Source organism: Pteropus alecto, unplaced genomic scaffold (genome assembly GCF_000325575.1).
Source record: "Pteropus alecto unplaced genomic scaffold, ASM32557v1 scaffold69, whole genome shotgun sequence".
NCBI classification, from domain to species: domain Eukaryota; kingdom Metazoa; phylum Chordata; class Mammalia; order Chiroptera; family Pteropodidae; genus Pteropus; species Pteropus alecto.
Window position 1 is genome coordinate 6005824 of NW_006494610.1, and position 10751 is coordinate 6016574.

At 31.1% G+C, this 10751-nt stretch overlaps 1 protein-coding gene across 1 annotated transcript in view; it reads left to right on the forward strand.

The window, feature by feature from the left end:
- The window catches only part of SEMA3A (semaphorin 3A), a 194634-nt gene that overhangs the window by 164488 nt on the left and 19395 nt on the right, over positions 1-10751 (forward strand). Inside the window, exons 12-13 of the mRNA XM_006925734.3 lie at positions 1858-1949; positions 9798-9839. Coding sequence (XP_006925796.1) covers positions 1858-1949; positions 9798-9839 — 134 coding nt within the window. The remainder of the gene's footprint in view (positions 1-1857; positions 1950-9797; positions 9840-10751) is intronic.

Sequence of the window (10751 nt, forward strand, 5' to 3'; positions counted from 1 at the left end):
TCAATCAAATAGAAGAATCTCACTGAGACTGTTTGATAAAGTCAATGAATTTATTAAATATTAATTTCTGATTATGAATATTTTCAGAAATGATATAATGATAGGATTTCTCTTCAATAAATATTAGTTTATCATTTAATGTCTATCATTTATAATAGAGCTCTCTATGGAGTAATTAAGTTTGTTCACTAATGTCACACTTGCCTCTTTCTTCACCTCTGGCTTTAACACATTGAGAAGTCTCTCACTCATTGTCAGTGCAACAAAAGCTTGCTTCCAGCTATTTGACCAGAGAAACCCAATCATGAGTTTTAATTCCTCTTGGACACAAATTGTCCTTAAAGGAACCAATTTCATGAGCATGTTGAATGTCTGATGGTGTGAATGGCTATCGGTCAGCACAGACCAGGGTCATCTGTCAGCAAAGTAAATTGATTACAGTAATTTTATCTTTTAACTAAGTAGCACATCATAGTGTATTGATCCTAGTTGAGTAATATGATTCAATTTGTGTGAAATTGTTTGAAATACTACTCAGTAAAACTTGATCTGGAACACAGATAAAGTTATGTTTGGATACTGGAGACCTGTCAGAGGCAATGAGTAGATTAACCTAATTTACCTTTAATCCTTGTTGTTATGAGTAGTCTAAGGTCCTATAAACATAGAAGGATCCTCTTAAAAGAGGGCTTTTTTTTAACTTTACAAGGGATACACCTAGTGATCTTTTTAAATCTCCCATGGCACATCATCTTGATTCCCTAAAAATGGTTATCAATGATATGAATATGCTGAATTATTTTCCTGGTGTAACTTACTCTTTATGGGCAAGATTTTCTTCTCAAATAATGAGTCCACTAAATTCGATTAAAATGAGCAATTGAAGCTAAAAATAATTGATCAGCTGACCATAATTAGAATGTTGAAGAGTCAATTTTATTTCTTAATTTAATAAAGCCCTGTTCTTTGTTCTATCAAGGAGTAGAAACATGTCTATAAAAACTGGAAAATCAATGTCTTTCTAAACAAACTTAGAGTGAAAATGACAGCTCTTGTCATTAAAACAACTTCTCTATTTTAACAATAGAAATTAGAATAAATAATGCTTGACATCTCTATAAAATGTATTCAGTTTAACAGGTTTTTGTGATTTATGCTCCTGAATTTTAAATGTCTTTAGTACTCTAAACTTGATTAATCAATATGCTAACCAAAACTGATTAACCAATTATTAGGAAAAAAAAAAAAAAACCACTATAATAAGTAACCTAAGGTGTTTATTTTGAGAAATCAGGTCATTGTCCTTCATCACTTAATAGTCACTGAGCTGTCTTTAGGGTTTTCTAAGTACTAAAGGTTTGCAGCCTGTGAAGCTCTAACTACTGTACTTTTTTCTGTTGCTTCACAACATTCCTTGCATTTGACATCTACATTAAATTTTCATAGTAGTTCTTGATTTCATAACAAAAGTGGAAAAACTTGTAATATCAAAACTGATATTATTTTTAGTTTTTTTTCTGAGAAATCTGACGATTGAGATTAAAAATAATAAAAATAATTCATCCAACTTAGTGATTATTACATATTTTTAATTATGCAAGTTCAGGATAAAATCATCTTCAAAACTTTCTATATTTCTAAAAATTCAATTCTTTTTATTTCACAGCTATGTTTATAGTTAATATAGTTACATGAAATACATTTGAATACATATTTTAATAATGCTGCAAAAATACAAATTAAAAGAAAGGCTGAGATTAAAATGTTCTTTCTGGTCAAATACTGATTCCATTCATTAACTCTAAACTCTATTTAGATCTAGTTAAATTATGCTCTTCTCCTCCACTTTTTTCAAAGATGTTGGAACCGTTCTTAAAGTAGTTTCAATTCCTAAGGAGACTTGGCATGATTTAGAAGAAGTTCTGCTGGAAGAAATGACAGTTTTTCGGGTGAGTGCTGCTTAATTTCAAGTGTCAACAAGTTCACTTGTATGTCTTTCCCCCAGGACAGCTGCACACTGAACTCGGTATGGACAAGTAGTCTAGCATACCCTTCTAATTAGCTTGTCAATTAGAAAGCCAGACACTAGTCAAAATAAACCTTGAAATTTTCAATGCTAGTGAATCTAAAAATGTAAAGAAATATATTCTTGGCTCATATGTTATTTTCTCAGTGATAAAATATAGGATGTACATTTTATATTGTTTATGTAAGTTACCTCAATGAACAAACTCTATGCACCCCCCAACACCCAAAATCTTCTCTTTCATACTTTTTGGTATAACTTGGGTGATAGGTAACTTCCATGAATATGTTAAGGGAAATACATTCAGAATGATGAGAATGAAGATGTTTCAACTATTTTGTAACTTATTTGTGAATTGCTTTATCATATTTTCTTAAAGAAATAATTTGTTTTGGAAAAATAAGTTTGAGGTTTTTGTATCACTCGTGGCAAATTTGATATGGATTCTTAGTCTACGCTTTTAAAGAATGTATAGATATTTGTCCCTTTGGCCTGAATTATGATGGCCCAGGTTTATATCAGATTTGGGGTAGAGACAGCAGGATATAGATTGATGTGAGAGAGGAGAATTGAAGTAATATAACACATACCACATACCTGTTATTCCTTTTAGTAAGCTGACTCATAGAAAGAGTTTGAATTGAAGCACACCTTGATAAGAATTATTTATGAGATATGACAGGGAAATAGATACCTATAAAAGGTATTTCAATTTTTGATACAAGAATAGAGCAAACATATGAGATGACAAAATAAACGTTTTCTCATTTTGTCCACACAATTCTTTTAACTGGAATTAAAAGAATTGTGTGGACAAAATGAGAAAACGTTGGATCTAGTTTCACAACTTAAAAAATTATCGCATTTAGTCTCCAGGTGTCTTAGATACTTTACCTATTAACTGTTAAATCACGATATAGACATTTTGTAATAACAGCCAAACAATGTTCTAGTGTAAAGAGTTTAAGCTTTTCACTTATATCTACATGGCATTTCTGTTAGCAGCACTTATTATTAATATATATTTATTAGTTTAGCGACACTTAAGCCATATTTTGAGTAGCATTTCTACTAATTCTTGGTTTAAGTCTTCAAAATAATAAAATTGCCATAACTATATTATAATTTTTTTAATCAGGCACTTTGGCCTTATTTTATTTACATCTGGTATAGAGTGATGTCTAATCCCTGCAGTTCACTAGGTTCCATTACAGTCTTTACACATTTCTATTTTAGCCTACAAATTTCAAAAATACAATTATCCAGATGGACTGTGTTAGCAATATAGAGTCCATCTAGACTTAGCAAACAAATTATGGGCACTGAAGGGTAGATAAATAAATTGCTGTCTTATGTCCATTGTCCTGTCTCCCAGAGCCTAAAATATGTTTTCAACTAACATTGATTAAATGAACGAAGGAATCAGTATTGATGAAAAAATGAAATATGAGAAATTAAAGATATTAAGGTCTTCCTCAGGAAAACCACACTTCATGTGAGGGGTCAGAGTGTGAGGATGATAAACTGAGAACAGCAACAAGTTATACTGTTGATTATATCTAATATTATTCTATAGTAGAAATTTTTTTTTACTAATTCTGAATATTTTGAAATTTATATTGCCACCACTGTTGCAAATGAATTTATAGGAGATACTAAAATATTATGTTAACTTAAGAATTTCTTATTTTCAGAATCTCTTTACGTATGGATTTATTGTGGTTCATTTGTATATTTCCTTTCATTTGTTATCTATTTTCTTAAAATTTATCATTAATTCAACTGCAAGCAAATATATTCTACCTACCATGGTTCTGGCAAATGCTAAGTTCTGATGATTCAGAGATGAACAAAACATGGTCCCTGACCATATGCAGCTTACAGACTCTTTCTTACATGTTCTGCCTCATAATTCCAAGGACTTAATTTATTATCTATGAGTACAACTAGGTTTTATCTTGTAGAATTGTATCAAGTCATGTCACACCATTTTAAAAATAAGTTTTTTTATCATTTAATTATTTTCTGGGACTTTATTAATCAGAACGTGCATAAATTTCAGTAAAAATATATTCTAACTTATTTTCATTTCCCATATCTGGGATTTTTAAGCTTACATTCCACATCTTAGCTATATTCTTTAGTACATTAGTAAAAAATTTAGTTTAAGAAGATATAAATTTATACTGATCTTAAATGACTTTTAAAAAATCTTGACAGATTGGAAGCCAACAATCTTGCAAGCACAAATATTTAATATCCGTTAGATTGTGTTAGTATATTACAGTTTTGAGAGAACTACACAACTCAATTTCACCTATGATAGCTATTGAATGACATATATGTAATTTTTAAGGTATTATGAACAAGATTCTTTATCAATCTCTAACAATTAAGTATAAATACGTAATATTGTGCTCGCATGGAAATAATTGTTTATGAGTTTATGATTTTGTGAAAAGATTGTTTGCAACTTAGAACACCTTTTTTTTTCATAGATAAATGTTCTAGTTTGCTTCCATATTCTCTGCTATGCATTATTGTCATTACTATTTTTTTTTCACTCAAGTAGACAAAACATATTTGGGTAGAGTTTAGAGAAATATTTACTTTCAGCATTCTATTCTATCAGGCAAAGTTCATACATATATTGCGGTCTAGCGATTGGAATATTTCACTGTCAAACTTTGTTTAATTTTGCAATGGGAGGAAAAAACTCAACACATTAAAGCAATTGCTATATACAGTGAAACAAGCAGAGAAATGTTATAGTTTCTATATTTCTATTTGAGCCTCACAAGTTATTCCATTTCATTAAAAAAAAAAAAAATGTTAACCTGAGCATTACAGTAGTTTGACAAGGTAAATATACAAAGAACAAATTTACAGTCATGGTGGTATCTGATACTCTTGGATTATAAAAAGAAAGACATTTACTGTCAACCAACCAGTTAATTTTACCATAATATCATCTCCAGGAGACCATGTTCATTATGTGTCCTTGCTAGACTGAATAACCAAATCTAATATAAAATCCTGAATTAAATCCAGTAATATGTCCATTGCTATCTTGAGATTGGTTTTAGGAAAATACTCTGGCTAATCACAGAACATTCCAGTGGTTCCAGTTACATCCAAGATACTTTTTATTCTGGGTGAAATCAAATCCCAATCAGAGGATAGAAAGAAAAATATTTCTCTGTAATAAAAATTTCCACTTTAAAGTAAAATTTTAATAGGTAATAAGAAGTGAAATAAAATTGGCATTGATATAGGACTCTAGAAATGACTTTGAATTGCCACTATATATTCAAAATGGTATTAAAGTACTAAGACACAAGCCTGATTCCAAGTATTATCATAATTATAAATCTGTATTTGAATCATATTTACTATGTGATACTGAACAAATTGGTTACAGTCAATTGATCCTCGACTTCTCCATTTCATAAATTTTTAGAGGTTTGTTTGAATTAAAATTACTAGTCGATGGTAGTTATCATTAACTAGTTATACTAATGTAAGTCTTTTAAAATAATGTTTGAAAAATCCACATCTATACCTTGTTAAAAATATGCAAAAGATATTAAAACCAGACGTGTTGATTTTTATTTTACTCAATGTGAGATTTTCTTTCCAGTTCAGTCAAAGAGAGTTTTATTTTTCAGACAGTGGGGTATTACATCAAATTGCAGTGCATTCAGTACAATGGGTTTTATTTATAGTCTCATTGACTGCAAAGGATTGCAAGTCAGTTATATCAATAACACATGCATTTTAAATCCAATTTATGCAATATTCCATGAACAGCTGAACAAATTGAGTTTAATTTTCATTAGAATGTAAAACATAATTGATGCTTTCCAAAACCTAGACTATTATACTCATTCTAAAGTAGGGTCCACTTGCTTAGCATCCAGGGAGCTACGTTATATTCTCCTAGGAGCAGAAGGTTGAAAAGCTCTGTGAGTGCTGAAGTTTAATAAGGACTAGATTAAAATATCTGAAAAGTATGTCGTAAATAATCTTTAAAATATGCTGTTTTTAATTCCATTTTTACTCGAACACCAATTAAATTTGCAATTGAAACAATTTTCATGAAAAAAATGCTTATTAAGTTACAAATGAAAATCGTATTCACCACCAGCTATTTCTCAGAAAAAAAATATATAGCTTTTTTAAATGACTGTCATTTTAATATATTATCTATTATAATGCAGCCATAGGCAGCATATAGTACACGTTATTTCAAACTGTTACTAATTCCTTGGTCTAAAAAATAAGTAAAGTTCTTTTAATTAGGAGATTCTAGGATCTTAATTTAAGAATGTCAAAATCATAATGTGGCACAATGGAGTTTGGTGTGGATTGGGGTTTGTTTCATTATACAATTTAGGTATGAAATAATTCATTTTTATCTACCTTGTAGATATTCAATTCAATGAATACAAAATATATATTGATCAATTTCACTTTTTACATCGTTTCACTTGTTTTTAAAAGAACTTAGACTTAGCTAACTTTTACTTCTATTATATTAGATGTTAATTCTCTGAGAAACATTTTCCTTGCACCTTGACTATAAAATGCATTTCATGAAAGTCTGCACGAAGTTAGCGCTTACAAAATCATGTAATTATTTCTCATGTAAAACTGTTGGAATAAAAGAAGTTGCTGTGGAAAATTTTCCTAACTCTTCTAAATTCTCTTTTTGGGTTCATTGATTCAAATATGGTATAAACCTAAATACAACTGTTTGCTTTGTCTTTTAAGCTGAAAATAAGTGGTGAATTGTCCCTTTGATTTTTGTGATTTGATACTACTAAATTCTAAAGATCATATCTCTGCATAGAGAAAATTGGTAGATAGTCCTCTCACCATAGTGCTCTTTATGATTGATAATTCCTATAGAAGATTTTTATTTTTTAATATAATTTAAACTATAAAAATGGGAAACTATCAGAAATCTCTAAATTATCCCATTATATTAATTTACATCTTAAATTATTTGTCTCATTTGTGTCTCAGGCAGGTTGTCTTAAATTTGTTAAGAAAATGCTGTGCTCAGCTTAGATATCAGTGTTCGAAGATGAAATTTGTGATTCTGTAGCACATGGGGGGTAATTAAAATCACAAGAACAGATGAGCTCACCACAAAAAGAATGTAGCATCCAATGGAGAGTAGGAAGGATTCAGTAAGGGAAAGCAAATACGTGAGGAATGCCTAAAGTTTGAGAAGACTTTGAAAAAAAGCTAAGAATAAATAATTAATAAAGAGTTCCAAGGCAGAAGGAAATTTAATAAAGGAAGCAGTCAAGAAGAAATGAGTGGTTGATAGTACCATATTAAACAAAATCCAGTAATAAAAATATAGACCAAAAATGTCCCATTCAGCAATACAGTTCTTTGGTGATTTCTGCTTCTGACATTTGTAGGTAACCTCTCTAGAGTAAGGGCTAAATTCAGTGGCCTAAGAAATGAATGGCACTGAATGGGATATGAACAAGTTATGATAGTGAGTATAGAATATTTAGATTATTTTCAAAGAAATCCAGTTAAGCTTAAAGGATTAAGGACTTTTTTTAAAATGGCGGCTGCCTTTATCTCATATACATATTCAGTGGAAGGAACAGAATTTACTGGCAAAAGTAGAGGAGATAGGAGAGAAAGGGGAACATTGATAGTGAATTCATTTATTAATTCACTTATTCATTCATTTATTCAACGATTTATTGAGAACTTATAAATGCCAGGAACAATCCCAGGTGCAATAGATATGACAGTTAATAAAACAAAAATCCCAGAATTCATGTGTGGCAGGTCAGGATTAGGAAGGGAGACAAACAATTAAGAAGATATATGAGATGCTTCTGCTGACTCTCCTCACATCTTATCAGCCTCATCTTGATTTCCACTGTGTGTTTTTCACTTTCCGCCCTAGGACTTCTCTGACAACAGACAAGAAAGCAAACAAGAGTCGGAACTGGGAGTGTGGGCATCTACTGAGTGATGGAATGAATAAATGCTTTTCTTGGTACACACCTCAGTAGACAGTTTTGACAGTCACCATCCACTGTCCTCAGATTTTCTCTCAGTGGTGACTTCCATGAAACATCCTTTTACTGACTTATTTTTTCCTTCCTCTCAGTTCTTAGTTACTCACCCCTGTTCCCTACCTGCAGAGAAGAGCTTATCTCAAACTCTGCTTTGGCACATAGGGGTGTTGGGGGGACTCATAAGACACAAGATAAATGTTATATATATATTATATATGATATGTCATATATATAATATCTATGATAAATGCACATAAATTTCATATATGCGTACATATTCTTAGATAGTGATAAGTATTAAAGAGAAAAGCTAAAGGATATGGAAGTGTGTGTGTGTGTGTGTGTGTGTGTGTGTGTGTGTGTGAAAGAGAGAGAGAGAGAGAGAGAGAGAGAGAGAATAAGAGAAGAAACATTTGAATGAACATTATGTGCCAAACATCTTTTGTAAAGTGCTTTACATTAACTCAATTAATCTTCTCAACTACCCTATGAGGAAGTTACTGCCATATTCATTTTTTCAGAGAAGAAAACTGAATTACAAAGAGTTTATGTGCCTCACCTAACAACACACTTTTGGCCAGGTTTGAGTTACTGTTTGAATTCATGCAGTTTGGCTCCAGAGTCCAACTCTTTATACTTTCTTTAGGGCTCAGCTACAGTCACCTACACAGTGAATCCTTTTAAGATTATTCTTCCTACTTAACCCTCCTTCTCATTAGCCACCACTGAAACCCCAAAGCAATATATTTTTTAGTGTTGTGTTTGTCGTTGATGAAATATATAACGGAACACAGTTCAGTGAAAGTGAATCTAAGAGTATATAAGCGAATGTGTTCAAGTGAATGGCATTGGTGGTCTCAGTTAATCAAAAGACAGTATTTACTTAGGCAACTACATGTGTTCATGATAGGCTTCAGTAGAACACCTAACAAAGTGTTTTCACCCCAACTGAGCTAGTTCTCACAGTCCCTGACATCTGGAAACACCAAATACTATCAGCTCGTCATTGGTGTTATTTGGAGCTGGCCTCGCACTCTCAGCCAGGCCATGGTATTCTCGAGGAGAACATATAAATTTTCACAGAACGTCAGTAGTAGACAGAGTAATAGAAAATTGATGAATTGATAGAAAAGTAAGACCTTTCTGTAATTATGTCTGAACACAAGCAAGAACATAAACACTGTTAAAACCATAAAAAAGGCCAAATCTCCCTATCCTGCCTACATGAGTGATTACGCCTTTTTACCAACCACTGTTTTATCCTCACTCTGTTCTCTCCTACTTATAAATAAGATTTATGAATAAACTTAATCATAGAATTACTTCTGCTTTTTGATAACATCCAATGCGGAACAAAGTCCCATTTCCTTGAATCCTCTCTCATATCAGCTAACACAAGCCCAAACATTTAAGTGCTTTTCAACACTTACTGTGAAGTCCCATGGTCTCCCTTATTGCAACAAACAGTAAACCCAATTTGATCAACTACCGGTGTGTTCCTAATGGTCTTTGGCTAGAGGACATTAATACACTCTTATCATCTGTTCTACACACTTAACACTTATCTATGTAATTTCTTTGATGTGTCTTATCTCCCAGTTATATTGCTTCTTGCAGGCACTGAAGTTATCTGAAAACTTAATGCTGGTGTTCGATGTCAATTAATTAATGACTTTTATAATTGACCAAATGGTTCATATTCTTTTCTTCTTTAGGAACCAACTACTATTTCAGCAATGGAGCTTTCCACTAAGCAGGTACTATCATTATGTATTAAAGTCAACACGCTATATTTTGTTAATTCTGTGTTTCAAATCTATAAATATATTTATGATCCATCAAGTTTTGCATACGCATTAACAATTATTTAATAAAATGAGAGAAAGAAATATTCTTATAAGTTAGTAGAATAAAAACTAAAGATAATTATCATTGCCTTCAGGTTTTTGACCAATATCATATATGTTCTATTAATGTATTTCTTAGATCATTATTTGTGGTAAATTTTAATTTATAGTATTTCTTTTTGGTCATTGTAATATATTTTCAAATATAAATAAATGTATAATTTAATTTAATTAGCATATATAAACAAAATACATTTTATAAGCTAGTAAAATCATGCACTGGACTACATATGTTTGGAGGATCTTGACCTAAAAGATAATTTTACTATTTCAGTAGTTTTGTTATTCTAGAGAAAACATTCAGTTTGGCTAAATATGAAAGGAAAACAGCAAAAATAAAAATAGTCGCTGCCAAATGATATTATTAAATTCCATGAAATCAAAGGTTATGGGCAGCATGTTAATAGTTTTTCTATTCACATTGAATGAATACTTTGGCAAGACACTTAAGAAACGCAGATAACTAAATGCCAATGACATATATAAAACAAATATAATTTTAGCTTCTAACAAATTATCATTTCCAATAATGTTACCTAGCTTTTCTATCCAGTATATAAATGGTAACTATTTAAAAAAAAAAAAGGCTTGGATACTGAGTCAAATTAATAGGTTAATTAATTATTAATTAACAGGGAAAAAACACAGAGTAGGGAGCACCCCTCCCCCCACTTACTGCAGTGAAAACTTACATACAAAATTGTTAAATGTGAGAATCATTTGGCTAATATTATTCCTAAACTGTTACTCTCTACCCATGTA